Source organism: Glandiceps talaboti, chromosome 6 (genome assembly GCF_964340395.1).
Source record: "Glandiceps talaboti chromosome 6, keGlaTala1.1, whole genome shotgun sequence".
Taxonomy (NCBI): Eukaryota; Metazoa; Hemichordata; class Enteropneusta; family Spengelidae; genus Glandiceps; species Glandiceps talaboti.
Window position 1 is genome coordinate 5,177,770 of NC_135554.1, and position 20,205 is coordinate 5,197,974.

At 33.4% G+C, this 20,205-nt stretch overlaps 1 protein-coding gene across 1 annotated transcript in view; it reads right to left on the reverse strand.

The window, feature by feature from the left end:
• Window positions 1–1,757: 1,757 nt before the first annotated feature.
• LOC144436490 (nose resistant to fluoxetine protein 6-like) overlaps window positions 1,758–20,205 on the reverse strand; it is a 19,662-nt gene continuing 1,214 nt past the window's right edge. Inside the window, exons 3-15 of the mRNA XM_078125295.1 lie at window positions 19,243–19,327; window positions 18,555–18,651; window positions 16,479–16,702; window positions 14,623–14,796; window positions 14,115–14,208; window positions 13,080–13,172; window positions 9,349–9,517; window positions 8,160–8,239; window positions 7,112–7,258; window positions 6,144–6,270; window positions 4,886–5,075; window positions 4,295–4,437; window positions 1,758–2,975 (exon numbers count right to left, since the gene is read on the reverse strand). Coding sequence (XP_077981421.1) covers window positions 2,841–2,975; window positions 4,295–4,437; window positions 4,886–5,075; window positions 6,144–6,270; window positions 7,112–7,258; window positions 8,160–8,239; window positions 9,349–9,517; window positions 13,080–13,172; window positions 14,115–14,208; window positions 14,623–14,796; window positions 16,479–16,702; window positions 18,555–18,651; window positions 19,243–19,327 — 1,758 coding nt within the window. The 3' untranslated portion in view covers window positions 1,758–2,840. The remainder of the gene's footprint in view (window positions 2,976–4,294; window positions 4,438–4,885; window positions 5,076–6,143; window positions 6,271–7,111; window positions 7,259–8,159; window positions 8,240–9,348; window positions 9,518–13,079; window positions 13,173–14,114; window positions 14,209–14,622; window positions 14,797–16,478; window positions 16,703–18,554; window positions 18,652–19,242; window positions 19,328–20,205) is intronic.

Below are 20,205 nucleotides of genomic sequence, written 5' to 3' on the forward strand. Positions count from 1 at the left end.
TTTGACTCGCCTCTTTGAATGCACGTACTTTTTACCCCATATTTTGAAAAAGGTTGTTTCCATGGGTTGTTTTCAGTCATCTTTTTCTGAAGTAGGTGTCCCCCCCCCCTCCCCCCCCCCCCCCCCCGGCTGCCAATGAACTAGCAAAAGTGTTAAAAACTCATGACCACTGAAACGATTGGAGCAGCGCTGTAGCTAGAATGTAGACTTTTGACCCCCGTTTCTGGCTAAAATGTACCCATTACCCACCCAAGTGGGTAATATCTTTAAGCCAGTCTTGATAGGCAACTTTTTAACAAACTAGTTTGTTTATTTTATAAACCAAAGTTAACATTACAAAAATTGAAACGCTGTGTAACAACTGAAGAATATGTACAATCTATTATTTTGACACAAACATAAAAGCTTACATTAAAAGAAGGGGTTCCAATTACATATCCTTAGAAGCAGGTGGGTTAGGTATAGCTTGTGTATTCTGTATATGTATGGTTACAGTGAAGGTTCTGTCTGGAATAACAACATCAGAATGAGAGCTTTAGTCATGATCAGAATGGTTGGTGACTGCTGTTTGGAAAGCATTATAAGATGTCACATACACAGTACTATTATCCAGATGGTTTCAGTCTATTATTGAGTTTACAAAGAATGACTATTCTGAGAAACATTCGTCTTTTTTTTTAATTTCTGATGATTTGATGCCATTTTCAAGATTTGTTTCAAACACAAAAGCTTAGAGTTGGCTGAGTGCAGAAAGTTAGATAGGACTGAGTAATTGAACCACACCTCATACTTTTATATTTTCATAATATGCCTGAGGCACAGTGAGGTTCTCAAAGTACTGTGATTAATAAATAATGTAAATTTACAATCTGTTATCACAGTACTGTTAATTATCATACAGATTAGTCATAAAATTTATTATTAAAATGAGAGCTCATTCTATGAGAAACCCTTGTGTAAATTCAATTTAACATTCCTCTTAGGAAAAAAATCCAGTTTCACACATGATTTTAAAAAAAATGTACTAAAATTCATAACAATGCATTGAATAATTTTCACAAAAAGCAATTCAATACTTATTTCAACTTTGACCTCCAGAGATTACTCTACAATAAAACCAGTTGTATCAAACAACTCTCATTCAGCACCAAGGAGTGCAGAAATGCAAGTTTTCTAAATCTGTAAAACAGAATATTCAATGGTGAAAATAAATTACTGAAAAGCTGTCATGTCTCAGAGTTCCATGTACTCTACACAAACATTAGGCACACATGAGAATTAAAGTAGATTGACATGTTGCCAGTTCCAAGAAGAATTAATCCACACATCCCCCTAGTCTAATTCCTATACGACACATTACAGTTAATACTACCATCATTTCCACTCATGCATAGGGAAAGTCCTTATTGTAACACAGAAATCTGTGCTACCTCTGACTGCATGATGACATTATCGCGTCCCCACATGATTTTTGTTTCAGACTGAAGAGATGGAGTTTGGTTAATGAGCAATTGTCCAAAGGAACTAACCAATTACAACTGCCTGTATTTTGTGTGAGTCGCTTACCCTTCGCCCAGCTGGGGTAGCATAGATTCCTGTGTTAGAGTAATACCATGTATTCTGTAGGGGGGGGGGGGGGGGGGGGGGGGGGTTAATCTCCAGACTGTACCCTTGGTTTACCAATAAAATCCTTCTGTTATTGATGGCATTTAATCCTAGCTCTAAAAGATTACTCTGAATTAAAGAGGACAACACGTCTTTCCATCATTTCATTACGGTAATGTTATTACAAATGTAACACAAAACATGACTAAACATAACAACATAAGCACTATTGTCTCATGCAATGCATCTTGGAACCAGATCAACTATCAACCTTCTTGAACTAACTTACCCTCTATATACAGCATATGGTAAAAATTGGTTTTGAATTTGAGTACATAATATAATAACACCATAATATTAAGCATTTACATGTCAACTCAACACCATCCTGCCTTTGATAGGAGCCAGAATTGCCTGAAGTTGGTTGGCTACACTTTATAAACCTGGTTAAAGTCATTGTAAACATATCTCATTAAAAAAGTACTGATAAATGAATAGTATACTCAATTTACAACTCTTATATAATGTCTATGTGTGTGTACGTGCGTGCATGCATGTGTATGTTTGAGTTCATCTATGGATTGAAAAAAATATTCAAAAAATTTATAGAATTCACAATTACAGACTAAATGTACACACAACTGAACTGAACTGAACTGCAAACATTCTACAGCATTTACAAAGATGTTAATCTAAGAAAGATGTCACTTTATAATCAAAATGAAAACACACTGCATCTTACAACCTTACAATGTGTATTTTAAGGTAGGAGGTGTCAAATTCAAATATACCCACAAAGGGTTTAATCATGTTTGACAAATACCATACACATCTGTCAAAGCCCACCACTGGCTCTATGACGTCTTGGTTTTCATTATAGAAAATCTGTGTGGGATTAGGTTGTGGCTACAGAAAGTCTGATGATATGGGTAGCAAAGTAAGAGGTAGGACTGCTCTACATTTACTGTTATACATGTAAACTGTTACAGCAAGAAACCCTTGAGATCATTTATCTATGATAAGCTACGAATACTAAACACTCCCTAACATCTCTCTCAATTGTTGACTTTCATTAAAACTCCCTCTCTTCTAAGTTGTCACATACAAAGCCTCAACTCTATAGTTTACTCTTTCAGATCTCAACTCGTTTCATCTAAAAAATGGCTTGTACTTTGGTCTTCAATTTCCCTTTCCTGACTTGCTAGATTGTAACTTAGCTCTGCTGTGTTATTCCTTTATTTGTCCTTTTTCAACTTCTCTATTCTACCTCTGATGAGTTGCTCCAAGTTTGCCATTGGCATTTCTACAGCCAGGAATACAATGGCACTCACACCATAGGTCATGAAGAGGACACCAACAAACAGGTAGGCCTAAAAGAGATATAAAATTGTTATCTTTGTTGATCTATCGTTTTCTTTGTATCTCACATTCTACATACAAAATGGCTTCAAACTGCAGTTTCATAAAATTGCCACCACAAGAAGATTGCATCTTCATTCAAATAGTTGATTTTCCTGCTTGCCTGTGCTTTTTAAAATCTAGGTGAATTTACATTACATTTATAATGACAAACAATTAGCTAATAAAAAATAATTCAACATCATTGGAAAAATATCGATATTAAACTTTTTGTCAAGTTTTAATCCACTGTTTACAATATTTAGATGAGCAAACACATTTTTCAACTCTGACCTTCGACTTCTTTGTATAAATTGGTTACCATGGAAAAATATACAGTGACCCTCTGTATTGAACCTATTATTATTACAAACTCTAAATGTTGAATACTTTTGGCAAATGTTTATAAAATTGTCATCACTTTCAGAAACATTACATATTGTTAGTATTTCTCCATAATTAATATATTTCATGGCTACATTTTGAAAATTATCAGAAATATAACAATTGCACTTCTAAGTACTGAATACCTGAACAAATCTGACTAGAACCATTTCAAACTAAATAGTAGTAATAATAAAAATAATATATGTATACTTAATTAATCCAAAATTAAATTCAGAAATTCAAATACAGTCAGCACTTCTGCAACACTCAAGTGCTCTAGTGTTAAAGTAGACATAGCTCAAGTGCACTAGTGTTAAAGTAGACATATGGATAAAGATTGAGTATTTATTTTGGATTTAGAATTTACAGAACAATTTTATTATGACTTCCTACACTGCAAGGGTGGTGTTTTCGGTTTCATATACAAGATGGTCGAACGACGGAATTGTTGAAAATCCAGAAATGCCACATTTCCATTGTGTGACCATATGCATTGAAACCGCAAACACCACTTTTAATGCAGTGATACTTTAAAAAAATCCATGTGAAACAACACATCAAGTCCTAGTTGTAACTCAATTAATTGCAAAAGATTACAAAATATGTACAAACATTTGCAAAAAGAAACTTTTTTACAATTTTATTTAGCTTTTTGAAATGTATTGAGTTACAAACACAGACTTTGATATATAATATGTTGTTTCACACTGATTGATATGATAATGATAAAATTGTTTTATAGATTAAAAGTCCAAAATAAATACCCCTCTCCAGTTTAAAGCAGAAGGAACCCGAAGTACCTGCGTAAAATCTACATTGTGTAGTAGGGTCAAACTGAGCATCACCCATCTTACATACAGAAACTTAAGACTATTCTTCAGATCTGAATGTAAGAGATACTTACAATGATGTTAATAGTGTAGTGAAATGGTGTCATAAAGTTGAATACCAAGACATCTAACACTATTGGATGGAATAAGTATGCAGTGTATGTAAGTCTGCTAAGTGGAATCCAGAAATCCCAGGAAAGTATATCGTTTATAGGACCTATGGAAAAATTAAAACCACAATCAAGTATATATAATCCTACCAAACTTTCTTTTGTTGTTGCCAGCTGTTGTCAGCAGTAGGTAAAACTAACCAAGTAACTTTTTGTAATTTCTGCATGTTTTCTGGCAGTCATGTCATTATACTTTGAAACAAAACTCTAAGGCATTGTGAGACTTAGTATGGTGTCAACTGTAAAGTGAAGCTAATCAACAAAGGAAAAATCATCTTACAATATTAAAGGCCAGGGTTTCAATCCCAGGTTCTGGTATAAGTGTTATCTTGTCTGTGGAGCCATTAGGATTACATGAATCATTTCTTTTGTTCTGGGTCAACCTTTCTATATGTTTGTCAGACAAATGTTTTTCACATCTAACCTTTTCAAAGTGGACTTTTAAAATCTGAAACAGAGTCAAAAGTATGGTTTTTTACAACAAAATAGACATACCTGCCAGGTTATATCGACAAGCAAACACAACCCATCCAACTGAGAGGGACCATGCAAAACGACTAAAACTACCATTGAGAATAATTTCTGCATTGCTTTGTACATGTCCATTAGATATACTAGGATACATTCCATATATGACTGCCATGGCAACAACTGTAGAAAACAGCCAACCAGCAATGGAGACCATCTGACAAATAGATGCAAAGTTAGACTTTCAATACTCCAATAGAGACAGTTATAACTTCATGATTATTATTAAAATCTAGCAAAAATGATGAGTCAGGAAAGAGTAGATACTTTTCAAATTGACAAACTAAAAAGCAATTGGACAGTACAATATAGATACTTTGGAACGATAAATTAGATGTTTTGATCCATCTACTATGGACCTTGATCACACATTGATTTAATTATTCAGCACTGATTTATCTCTCTGGCAATTTTCACTTGAGGAAAAACCTTACAAACTACGTTTGTGCCACTTGGTTAATTTAGTAAAATGTTATGACATGTACTTTATTACAAACTGTTAAAATGAATTAATTCTTGAATAATAAATACACACTTAAAGGGGCACAAGATGAGTTTATATGTTTGTGGGGTCACAGTGTAATTTGGTTTGCATATTCTACTTTGTTAAGTGTACTTAACCATTACTTGCAAAAAAATGAATTCAAACCTGGTGTTAAGATATAACTTATAAACAATCTGATGACGTAATTTATTATGTTATGTATCAGGAACTCCCTACTCGGCAATCAACAGTTCTAACACTACCAGAACACAAACTGTAATATCTTAAAAAAAATATACATCAATATTAACATTATACTAGAATAGTTAAATGAAGTATTTAGTAAGTATTTTAATTTGATTAAAAAGTTTACAAACTCAGCTTGTGCCACTTCAATGAACACTTATATCATCCAAGTTATTGTACAATCTTATCAACAATCACTGTTTGAATGCTTTTGTAAACATTCACTAATGAGTTAAGATACGTTAATTACAGAACCCACAGAGGATCTTGACAGCTCCTAAATGGATAATAACCCAGAAAAACCATCACTGATTCAATCTGGAGAGAACATGAGGTATTTTGTGACTAGTAATACACTTTTTTTTCAAAAGAAACAATATTTTTGTTTCAATTTTTGAGAACGTAATGTATTGGCTAAACATTACATGTGGTACTAACTGCTAAACTGATTGATTCACATCCCCAAATAAAGTTGGAACTATTCATTATACTTACATAGGGTAATGAAATTGTCAAATGTCTTCGTTTCTGTAGCAAGAATCCCAGAGCAAGACCAGTCAAGTAAGGTGCAATTCTACAGTATGGTTTGATATACACTATATCAAAGTTGTTGGGCCCATGGCTGTGATCAAAATCAAAAGAATTGTTTTTAAATAATATGAATTAATTAGTGTAATATACAATGTACTCACTTTGTAAACAGGGATTTTGAAATACAAAAAATTATAGTGATTAGTAAAAAAAAGTTTTGAATCAAGACAATTTCCCAACTAGGCACCCAAATATCATGGCAGTCGGTCCAGCAGTTTTTGACTTCAAGTTGTTTGCAAACACACACACACACACACACACACACACACACACACACGGATGGATGGACACTTTGCCAAGCCTATAGCACTACTGAATGTAAGATCAGTTGTACTAAAAAAGTTTAGGGTTGGCAGCTTAAACTATCAGGTTTCAGTCAGGTTATAGGAAAAACATATTTTTGTTATTATTGACAGACTTTAATATAACTTAAAAGTAATATATAACAATTACTGTATTTTAAGGTACCAAGTATATTCAATTTTGTATTTTGAGATATTGTTAAGTTTCAATGTTTCTGTAAGTACCATTATTGTGTCTATAATGCAACATTGTTTATGTATGCTATCATTGTACATTGTTTACGTAAGTCAATAAAAACTTGATTTAGAAGCTGCAATCATATTCATATACAACCATAGGAAGCTAATTGCACAAAATGTAATTTTTTTTTCTCTTTTGGAAAGCTTGGGGTGTTCACAGTGTCAAATTACATAACTTTGTCTATGCTATCACTGGTTGCATTTTGTATGATATTTACCTTATTACAAAAGTCTGAGTAAAGGTTGCAAACAAATACTTTGTTTGACCAAATTAGCAATCTATGTTCATGCTGTATATCAAGTGCCATATTAGCAAATGATTAAACTCACGGTGTCAAGCCAGCTGGAGCTCCTACTCCTCCTGCTCCAGGGGCCATCATAACAGAGGGAAAGTCAAAATAGGCATAGAGTGCAATTGTGGTCATAAGACTCCCACCTAACACAGCAGACAGTGATATGATTCCAAGTGACACAGATCTGAAATCATAAATCAGAGAAAAGTTATAATTAAACTTTGGAAGGACAGAGTCAAATCATTGCGATGCATGAAAAATTTTGCTTTTATGATCTTTCATTTAAATTAGTAATGTTGAATACATGTATCATTACTATTAGCAACTACCTGTAAGCATGTATTCATATATTGTTTGAGCCTGAAATTGTGGCGTAAACAAGCTTCAGTGATCTTAAAATTCACAGAGTAAGGGAGTTATAATTTCAATAATACTGGAATTAATGTTTCTATACAATTGTGCTAATGGCATGTACACTATAGCTCCTATATTTTATTTAGGTTGGATTTCAACGCTCCAACTACAATTTTACAAAATCGGATTGTTTTAGAGAATGGCGCAGCCCTATAAATATCCAAATGCTCACCTTTAATTAGGAGCATGAGATTTTTTAATTAAATTGTTACAAGAGATTAATCCATGACAGCTTTAGCCCTATGTCCTTTAAGATCATATTTTGTAGCACTGTTTTAGATTGATGCAGTTTAATTTTTAGTTTTCTGTTGCTATGTTTGGTGTATTTTACTGCAATGTCAAAAGTTTACTATAATAGTTATTATATTTGTTAACTCTTTGTCTTGTCTTGATTATCAAGTGTACTATCTTTATTACCAATGTTTTGGTTTTTGTTCTGTATATTTTTATCAGTGGAGCTGTAAATGGGACTACTCATCCTGTTGGTTATCCTTGGAAATAAACAAATATTAAATAAAATAAATGAATAAATAGAAACTTTTAGACCAATGAAAACAAGTCTATCAATCAATTAATTAATTAATTATATGAAAACAAGTGTTGATAATAAGTTCCACAAAAATGATTTTAATAATGTGTTGGTGTTGCTAATTGATAAATTCAATACCTACTTGTACATTGCTAGAATAAGAATAGGACTTATCCAATAAAACTGCATATCATTAGCCAAGTACCAGGTCCACATAATACACTGAAAACCAACAAATGCAGATAAATAGTTTTAATTGAATACATGTTGTGCAATTTGCTTCTTACTACATGGTAAATATCCATAAAAGGAAATAATTTCAAATTTTGTTTTGTTGGACTTAGTGAAGTGACTTAGAACAGTGACTTAGGACTTAAAGGAAAGGTCCAATCAAACACATTTACACTTTTAGATAGCTTACCATTGTGTTTGTAACTGATATGTATGTGAATTTTAGAAATAAAATGAAACGTATTAAAGTTATGTGACTTTGAAATGCAAAATTCTGCTGTGTTGAGCAACAGTCTGTGCCGCCATTTTAGAAACTTTTGCTTTAGGCATAAAAAAAATTATGTGGTTCCAATTTCATTCAATTTTAAAATAGGTGGGTAGGTAGATTTTTTATTTTATTTTTTAATTATATTTTTTTTTCATATGTGTCTAGTTCAGGTAGTTATGTGTTCCATTGTTTTCCATATGGTCTCTGTGTTATTTATTTCTTCTCATCAGATGTACAGCCATTACAGATTGGAAGAACAGATTTATATTGTCTTTTTCAGTTGTCAGTTTCTGCATCCACTATTTCTTGCGAGACTTCACAATTTTTGCGATTTTCTTTTTTTTTTCTCGAATATGTAAAAAAAAGTTTCGGGTTGGTGTGTAAAACTAGGTGGGGTCGGGTAAACGGAACCAAACAACTTTTTTATTTGGCCTTATCAAAGAATGCTGGGAATAATCCATGTTTTTGACATCACGTCATCCTAAACGTCCACTGACATCTAGATCTAGCTAGGTGTGTGTAACAGGTGTTCACCATTTGCAAACATGCTAAAATATAAATATAAATATGTTATAATCATTTTGTTTTTCCATTTCCACTGATCAAGTGTTGAAAGAAGTCATAATTTTGCTACTTTCAAAGTTTGAGGTAATGCTTTTAAGAACTTAATTCATAATAAGTGTAATTTTGAAAATTGACTGTATTCAGGATGAATTCATGGGCTGTATTACACCAACTTTAATTAATCACGTTTTGTAAAGCAATAACATCACTGGTGATAAAACAACTGCTATGAATGTGTATTATGATATCATCTTTAATTGTAACTTACACCTTCCATTGAATTTGTAGGGTAGAAATTATTGATATACAGGATGTTTGTCCACCAGTATTTTTCACATGGTGCAGTGTAAGTTGTCATATACCAAACTGGTCCCTGACCTAACCATGGTCTTATGTACATCCAGAACAAAATTGTAAATAACATGGTAGGCGTCAACCTGTAAATAAGATAAATTACACTCAACCATCTCCTTTACTTGTTACACAAAATTTAAAGTGGCACAAGCCAGGTTTATACCATTGAGCATTTTACTCTTCATTACTGGGACAAGCCTTTAAAGAAGCAAGTCCACTTGTTATCAAAGAGTACCAATATTTACACATGTGATGATGGGCTCTTACATAACACAAGTAAACAGTGTAGTTCACAGCGTAAGATCATTTCTAAGGAGTGGGTCAATTGAGGCAAACCTTATCTCCGTCTTATATCAGTTGTTATCAATTTATTAGGCTATTATAAGTAACACTACAAACAGCTTTAGAGATGCAAACAACTTTTATGACACCCGTTTTCGTCAGGCAAGCCCGCGGGTTTGTTGCACTTGGACCGTTAATGGCTTGTGAATGTCATGTGAAAATACTAATATTGAGCCTTAATTAAACTATGATGGCATTGATGGTATTAAAAGTTTTCTGCACCCATGACATAATCAGTGTGCTAGGGAACAACCTGTGTTATGCCCTGTTATCTGGGTTTGGTTGGCAAATTAATGGACCACAAATGTTGCCAATGTACACTATGTAATCAGAGCTTACAGATTATTGTGTTGATATATAGTTTTAAATATCCTCAATCAACTACTGGCATAGAAGAGATTCGTTTGACCTTAAATGGAGAAATGACTGATTTGCATGTTATCATACATAAGGTTGTTAAATTGCCTTAGTATATATGAGTTAGTTTAATTCTAAGATAAGAGAGGTGGGGTTTGAATACCATTCTTTTAGATGAGTGGTTCTCTAATGCATTGTTAACCAAAGCACTAGTATATCAGGGATTTCCTTAACATTAAATTTACACCTAATCTAGAATCCAGTCATGTGAGGATTTTTGACTATTGCCTTCCTACAAACTTTCCCACACAACTGGATTTTTTGTCTAGTGCTATCCATGGCATCAAATCTCAAGATCTCTCTTTAGTCTAGTGCTATCCATGGCATCAAATCTCAAAATCTCTCTTTAGTCTAGTGCTATCCATGGCATCAAATCTTAAAATTTCTCTCTAGTCTAGTGCTATGTGGCATCAAATCTCAAGAGCTCTCTTTAGTCTAAGTATTATCCATGGCATCAAATCTCAAGATCTCTCTTTAGTCTAGTGCTATCCATGACATCAAATCTCAAGATCTCTCTTTAGTCTAGTGCTATCTGTGGCATTGAATCTCAAGATCTCTCTTTAGTCTAGTATTATCCATGGCATCAAATCTCAAGATCTCTCTTTAGTCTAGTGCTATCCGTAGGATCAAATCTCAAGATTTCTCTTTAGTCTAGTGCTATCCATGGCATCAAATCTCAAGATCTCTCTTTAGTCTAGTGCTATCCGTGGCATCAAATCTCAAGATCTCTCTTTAGTCTAGTGCTATCTGTGGCATCAAATCTCAAGATCTCTCTTTAGTCTAGTGCTATCTGTGGCATCAAATCTCAAGATCTCTCTTTAGTCTAGTGCTATCTGTGGCATTGAATCTCAAGATCTCTCTTTAGTCTAGTGCTATCCATGGCATCAAACCTCAAGATCTCTCTTTAGTCTAGTATTATCCATGGCATCAAATCTCAAGATCTCTCTTTAGTCTAGTGCTATCTGTGGCATCAAATCTCAAGATTTCTCTCTAGTCTAGTGCTATCTGGGGCATTGAATCTCAAGATCTCTCTTTAGTCTAGTGCTATCCATGGTATCAAATCTCAAGAGCTCTCTTTAGTCTAGTGCTATCTGGGGCATTGAATCTCAAGATCTCTCTTTAGTCTAGTGCTATCTGTGGCATCAAATCTCAAGATCTCTCTTTAGTCTAGTGCTATCTGTGGCATCAAATCTTAAGATTTCTCTCTAGTCTAGTGCTATGTGGCATCAAATCTCAAGATTTCTCTTTAGTCTAGTATTATCCATGGCATCAAATCTCAAGATCTCTCTTTAGTCTAGTGCTATCCATGACATCAAATCTCAAGATCTCTCTTTAGTCTAGTGCTATCCGTGGTATCAAATCTCAAGATCTCTCTTTAGTCTAGTGCTATCCGTGGCATCAAATCTCAAGATCTCTCTTTAGTCTAGTGCTATCCGTGGTATCAAATCTCAAGATCTCTCTTTAGTCTAGTGCTATCCGTGGCATCAAATCTCAAGATCTCTCTTTAGTCTAGTGCTATCTGTGGCATCAAATCTCAAGATCTCTCTTTAGTCTAGTGCTATCCATGGCATCAAATCTCAAAATCTCTCTTTAGTCTAGTGCTATCCATGGCATCAAATCTTAAGATTTCTCTCTAGTCTAGTGCTATGTGGCATCAAATCTCAAGATCTCTCTTTAGTCTAGTATTATCCATGGCATCAAATCTCAAGATCTCTCTTTAGTCTAGTGCTATCCATGACATCAAATCTCAAGATCTCTCTTTAGTCTAGTGCTATCTGTGGCATTGAATCTCAAGATCTCTCTTTAGTCTAGTGCTATCCGTGGCATCAAATCTCAAGATCTCTCTTTAGTCTAGTGCTATCCGTGGCATCAAATCTCAAGATCTCTCTTTAGTCTAGTGCTATCTGTGGCATCAAATCTCAAGATTTCTCTTTAGTCTAGTGCTATCTGTGGCATTGAATCTCAAGATCTCTCTTTAGTCTAGTGCTATCCGTGGCATCAAATCTCAAGATCTCTCTTTAGTCTAGAGCTATCCGTGGCATCAAATCTCAAGATCTCTCTTTAGTCTAGTGCTATCTGTGGCATCAAATCTCAAGATCTCTCTTTTGTCTAGTGGAATCTGTTGCATAAAACCTCAAAATCTCTCTTTAGTCTAGTGCTATCCTTGATCAAATCTGAAGATCTCTCTTTCATTCGAGATGATTTGATACCATGTTGTCATCCAGACTGGATTCTAGGTTCAGTATACAAATACCAAACAATATTATTGAATCATCAAATATTACAGCTAAATATATACCAGATTTGTTTAAGTACAGTTAATACCAAGTAATATAGTTTATAAATACACTAATTATAAGTAATTAAAAAAATGCACAGAAATTATAAATCTAATATGCAGCAAAAGCAACGACCCCCTCCCCCCCCAAAAAAAAAATAAATAAATAAATAAAATAAAATAAAATAAATAAATATATAAAAACTGTAAGTTATGTTTCTTTATGTTGGGATAACACTGTGTAAAATGTTTTCTTATTCTAACCATTCAGTTGGTTTAATCCTTAAAGTGTTGACATAAGGTTGTCTTAGTAGTTTTAGTCAGATCAAAATTTAAAAATCAAATACTAAATTACACAGTAACATGCCACTTCAACATTATCAACGTTCAGTAATAATGCAAATTTTGGTTTTATAATGATTTCTGGAAAAAATCTTCCATAGGTATCTGCAATTAAAGGAATGTAATAACACCTGTGACAAGTTTTAATTTGTCAAACTTTTAGCAGTTGACAATATTGAAGTTTATTGAAATAATTCATTTCATCTATGTTTCGATTTTATTCGTACCTATAATATTTAGCGAAAATTACAATTATTTGACCCTACCTCCAGTATCTGTGGAAATAGTACTGAAACCATGGGAGTTGACCATCTTCTTTGTCCAACTGGAAAAACACCAAGTAACCCACCAGTAAACCACTGTAAAAAAGAACAAAGTAAATGTTAAATTATTCAAAACATACAATTCTATATTCTGTACTTATTATAAATATGGACATTTTACACTCATTATCTGCAATATATGAGTATGGTAATGGTTATGGAATATTGCTAATACTAGTCATTTTTCACACTTGTTTATTTATTTTGAATGCCATATTGTTTCCCAAGGATCTAGCATATAAACAAAGGATGTAGATAAGAGCCAGTAAAACCAACCAACCATCCTGCAATGTCTTGCTGGCTACTTTTTCAGGAAGTGTTCAAAGATTCTTTATTTCAACCAGTATATTTCTGTCATTAGGCAAAAGTTTTGATAATTACAATCATATCAAAAACTAGTCAAATCAGTTCAAAAACTATCTCCAATCATCGTAAACTAGTTATACTTCATATTCATAGAGATTGATTACCGTTTGTCTGTATATTTAAGTAGGTCATTTGTTGTTTCTTTGTATTTGTGTATTTGCTTGTTGTTGTTGTTGTTGTTGTTGTTGTTGTCCACCTATATTTATACAATGTATTTTGTAAATCCTTTATGATTTTTTTCTATTCTGTCAATATTGCAATATACTCAATTTGACCAGCAGCCCCAGTAATTAGTAATTCCTAATCCCTAAGATTGTAAAAGGGGACGGACTCGACTAGTTGCAAAGACAACTATTTTTCGTCTCCCTTTCCCAAGTTGAATACTTCATATATTGTAGAATTGTTATATATGTATATGTATATATATATTTCTGGGAATAAAGAAGATTATTATTATTATTATTATTATTATTATTATCAAAATAAGCAACAGCATCTCACTTTCTAATTGCTTGTTGTTAATTATCAAGTTTATAAAATTAATCATCAAAAGACTGTCAGAATGTTAAAGTAAACACATAATAAAAGCAAAATAAACATAAAACGATTTACCTCAAAACAAAGAATGTATCCACTGAGTAAGTGCCATTTAGAAGAACTTGAAAGGAGAAGGTGTTGATCATTTCAAGCACTTGAACCCAATCATCTAAGTTATGAAAATATACATCAAATTTAAAGATATAGTTTGGGTAAATTCGATATCAATTGAATCCTGTATGTTTAAATGGATCTGTGTCACCTGATTGTAATCAGAGGGGAGAACAGCCTCTTTTTTTTAAATCTTAAAATGATAGGAAATATCAATCTAGTGATTTTTGTTAGCATCATTTAAATATGTAGAGACTGTAGACATGATTTATAGATTAATTTTGTTTTAAAATTGAAAGTTACCGATCTTAACTAAAGCATTATTCAGAAAACTGACCTGGCACTGACAGATATAAATGGAAAATAAAAATTCACTAAATACCGCATAAAATCATGAGATAACTTTACACTTAGGCCAAAGGAGAGTTTATATATATATACTGTATATATACTTTATATACTGTCTGCTTACCTACAAGCATCGTTATAGCTGGCCACAGAAAGGTATGTCCAAGTATAACCCAAGACATACTTATCACTCTCAATCCATGTAAACATCCAATGGCTTTCTCACTTTGCTTTGTACTCAGAAGTTTTTGTAGGTTCTTGTTGACAGCAAAACAGAACAGTAACTCTACCAAAAAGTCTGCAGTAAAACATCATGGATTAAAATAGTAAGAATTGTAGTAGCATGTATTGTATAGCAAGGTGACTGTACATGTAGGACTCAAACATTAGGCCTTAAAGTGGCCATATGAATGATGATTGGAGTTTTAATTTATAAAACAATTTTATCATGGCATCCTACTTGAAAAATCAATGTCACCAACATAGACCAAGTCTTTGTTTGTAACTCAATACATGACAAAAAGCTAAACTGTGTACAGAAGTTTGTTATTGTAAGTACAAAAACAAACTTTTTAGTATTTACACATTTATAATCATTTTAAATTTATTGAGTTACAGACAAGATTTGGCATATGTTGTTTCACATCATGTTGATTTTTCAAGTAGGAAGCCATGATAAAATTGTTTTACTCCAAAATATATTCCCAATCCTCATCTATATGGCCACTTTTAATAAATAGCAAAGATTATCATTATGCACCATGGTTATTCCCTCATTACTGTAGTCACAGTGATTTGAAGAAATTTGATAGATTTACATGACTTCAATAAATTTAAAATAGCTGTTAGTGAATTATCTAACAATAAATTGCCATTCATCTCTATTTGGTCTCGTTACATGGCACTATATTATGATTTTTGTACAAAAAAGGAACATTTCTGTATAAACAGTTGCAATGAGATCTTTTTGCACAAATGATGATAACTTCGTACAAAAAAAAAAGAGATATTTGATTGTCATTTCCAATAGCCTTGCAGCATCAACTCAATTATGAAATTTATGTGCAAAGTTAATTTTCTTAATTCAAAGTTTTATTTAAACTTGTACCAAATTTAGTATTCAACAACGTAATGCAAATAAACATTTGATAACAACACAGCTATTCAAACCTTGTATTTGTTTGGTGCATCTAGTAATAACCAAAGGTGTACAATTAAGAAGAAGAACATTAATGGAACCAAAGTAGAGTCTCAGAAAACTAAGTTAAAGGGCCACAGTATATAATTTTTTAGTCTTCGGTGATTACTCTTCATATGCATATTTGGGTTGTTCTAATTACTAGAACATGGCGAATCATGCTAGAGGTGTCACCAAAAATTTATTCAATATGATTGATATTAATAATATATGGTTACCACTAAATTAGAAAAGCATCACAATTTTAATTACCACAGTGTCTGTACATACTAAACTGATTTATAGTACAGGTCAGAGCCCATTTAATCTTTTTAACAGGACACTTTTGAGTAACTGGTCTTGTTATTTTGTCGGCGGCAAAGCCGAAGACATGTGTTTATGCGTTGGTGACACTGTAATATTTGAAAAGGTGGGGACAGTCATTGAAATGGTTAATGATAAAGTGGACCATTCCATTCACGGTTCAAGAGCTTGCAGACACTTCTGTTGTGTAAAAATTGTCCCATTAAATGGAATTGAGAGAATGGTTGAAACAATGGGGACTAGATGGGGAGGAGTATAATTTTTTTAACTGCTTAAATCACACTGTGTTAATACCGATTTGAATCAAACTAAGTGTTAATGTGTATTGACAATATGCATTTTGTACTCAGATTTATTCGAAAATTGGACCAAGATCACGGAGAGCCACTTTCACTTTTATAAATAATAATAAACTATGTTGTAATACTATGATACCATTAACAGTACCTGTATTCATGCATTGATAACATTAACAGTACCTGTATTCATGCACTGATGCCCTGTACATCCTTTTACATTAACTACAGCAACATCAGGAGTATTTCTTAGCAATGGAGTGTATTCTGTTGAGGCATCATCCTGGAATGTCCTGGCATGTTTTGTCTTGTGTATCATTGGATGTGGATCGGAGGGAGCACAGTTCAATATTATGTCTACAACCCAGCCAAACAGCATTAGGAAACCTAAGACTGCACATATGGCTCTGTCATGAAAACAAAAATTAATCACTGAATAACATAATTATTGCATGTTAATTACAAATGATTCAAAAGGATGTAAATAATGACAAAGCCCCCTTAGGTCACTCATATTTTCCTTGGCTGAATGAAAAAAAATATTGCGGAATCAAATCTTATTAGGCCATGCATGAGCCAGGTTCAACAAAAATATAAAATATATATCTATGTCTTGACAATATGTAAGTTTCCCTGATTTTATTCCGTTGGAGCTGGTATAATTATGTTATTCTCTAACATTTTTCTTCCTTCAGTTGGGAAATGACCTAAGGGTTGTCACTACAAGTTGCTAGATGAGTAGTGACAAATGCCCCTTAAATCACTCGTGAAATATTGGGGATTATATTATACCAGTATATTGATGGTGGAAATCGAGGGATCTGATTGGTCTAGACATCGAACTAGCGCGTCTAAAACGAGTGATAATGCACTACTGGTACGATAATGCACTGCTGGCACGCGTTCAAATTTTGTTCGTCTACGAGCGTTGAGTTGTAGTCCGCCGTGATACTGATAGTGAACTCTTCGAATTGTCAGAGGAGGATTTTCTCTCAATGAGACAATATTTTATGAGAAATTATGAAGGAAATTTCGAAAGCAACCCAATCATCGCGTATTTGTTCAAATCATCGCCTACTACATGTACTAAGGTCAAGGCGCTAGGCATGCACGAGATCGGTCCCAGCCTCGGCGCGGCTGGAGTGGAAACATTGGTGAGCTGTCCTGTCATAAAAATGAAGCAAGTGAAAGAGCTTATACACTGGCCGACTTACCATTAATCTAAATAGAAATTTGTCTGGGTTCGTGTACTAGAGTATCAGTCATCAATCCGAGAGGGAAATCCTCAAACCCGAAAATCTACTGACGTAACTTCCAGTAATATAAATACATTGTAAATATCAACCTGTCTATCACTTCACCGAGTCACGAATTCGGCCGGGAGCGATCGAAGCACGCTGTATTCAATAAACCACTTCAAGTTTATACCTTGAGTCAAACAGGTTGTTTATTCATCACTGTGCACTTTTAATGAGCCGATCAATGTACAGATTATCCCTAGAAACGACGAGCAGATAAAATAAATCCAGTCGCTGCACGACGTTCATATTGAGGCCAAGATCAGCTGTCTTGAAAAGCAGCGTTATTGTTATGCAAATTAGACACAGAGGCGCATACTATGAAACGATCTTGTTTCCGATATTATCAATATACTAGTATAATATAATAGCGATAAACCACCCCCTGGGGAAGGTATACCACTCGGTTTTGACCAGTGAACTCAATATATGCACTCGCTATCGCTCGTGCATATATTTCGTTCACTGGTCAAAACCTCTTGGTATACCATCCCCAGGGGGTGGTTTATTGCTTAAATAACGTCCAAGATGTTATATCCCAATATTCTTCTATTTACTTCACCAGATTGTTTATGGTGTTATAGCTAACTACCAGCTTTGGGTTCAATCAATTCTAAGTGCTGGTTAAGTATTAGCATCTTAAATCACTTGAGTGTGAAAATTAGATATTATATTATGGAAAACTGGTATTTTGGTGGCCAATTTGGATTTATGCAAATGAGATAGTTTTCACAACTTAGATTTTGGTCGACTTTTAATATTTCACTATGACGACCAATCTGAAGATAATGCTGAAAAAATAAATTATGTTGCAATTAGCGATGATTCCATATTTTGACTGGACTAATGCTTCAGTAAGTACAATACTGCAATCTACTAATACATTTAAAATATGCAGCACAATTTATGCCCAAATATGTATAAACTCAGCTTGTGCTCTTTTAAGCCACTCTATACTTACATCATGACATAGAAGCCTGTGTTGTATGGTTTGGGTGGGTCTCTAGCACAGTGTACACTTGATTCCGTCACATTTATCCACTTAATTTGAAGAATTCCTGCAAAAAATAAATAACCAAGATAACAGGATTAACACAGATTGTGGATCTACACATAACTTTATTTTTCAACAATGTAACTAATATGAAAAGACTTGGTAGTCAGGTGGTTCTTCTACCATCAATGATCACCCTGGTGATTATTTCCACTTAGTATTTTCAACTTTAGGTTTGGGAACCCTTATTAACAAAGTATAGTGAATCTTGTAAAGTATAGATTTCAATATCACATGTACCATAATATTGGTGGGGAAACCTGGTACAAAACACTGGTAGAGAATTTGGGTACATTTTACCTACTTCATGCCAGTACCCTTAGTTAACTATAACATTGATGATCTAAATTTTCAATGTGACAAAAAGGTGCTATAAAATTTTGGCAATCTAGCTGAATAAAAATCATGCATACATTATATTTCCCACCCACCCAACAAACATTCACTCGGCATAAATAAAATCATTACAGTCCTAATGTTGTGACTTCGAATTGGTACACTATTCATCCTTCTCTAATCTGGCATATTATCATCCAATCCTTATATGCAAACACAATATTGGGGTAGTGATATATAACATAATAAGGTAACAAACCTTGTATGAGATCCTGTAAGACTGATGCCACATCAGCTTCACTGCATTCATCCACAGCACACAAACCCCATCGTATTGTCACAGACTACAATTAGCAATAAGATCAAAATCAGACTCACTTTATTCTCCTCACCAGGGGATAAGACATCACCAATATATCACAACATATAAATAAAATTGTTAAAACTAAACTAAGACTTTAGTGAATACAGAGGTAAACTTCTGCTCCATTGTTACAACAAAGTGAATGAAGCACAATTATTTTCTTATGTTATATATAGAAAACTTTCTGCCAGTTTCAAATTCAGGGATAGAGAAAGAATTGATGATTATAAAATAAGTGGTAGAGTGACAGTAAGATTTATTGTATACTTGATATGTGTGTTCACAAATCTTTCCTTTCAGTTACAAATAAGGTTTGTTCATTCATTGTATGATTATTGAACATCTTATGCAAAATATACTATATATTATATATATACATAATAGTCTATTTTCTAATTTGATGATATCCCATACTTGGTAACCTAAATGGATTCAACTTTTAAAGGGGCACAAGCTGAGTTTATACAATTTTGGGTGAGATTGATCAGTTACATATTCAAAAGTCACTCATAGTATTCTATTTACTGTTCAAACCATATTTAGCAATAAATTGCAATTTCTGTAATTCAAACCTGGAATTAAGATATAACATGTAAACAATCCGATGATATTATTTTCCATATGTATCAAAAAATGTCAAGGAATCTATACTGGGCAATCAACTGTTCTAGCAATGTCAAAAGGCAATTGTAATGTCACAGAAGGCATTCATTGACATTAATATTATACCATAGTTTAATTAATTCAGGTTTTATCAAAATTTATGTAATACATAATACTGAAATGTCTGTGTTGGCTGAACTCAAATGACCTTTGCCACCATAATGGACTGGAAATGTGGACACTGACAGTAGATGA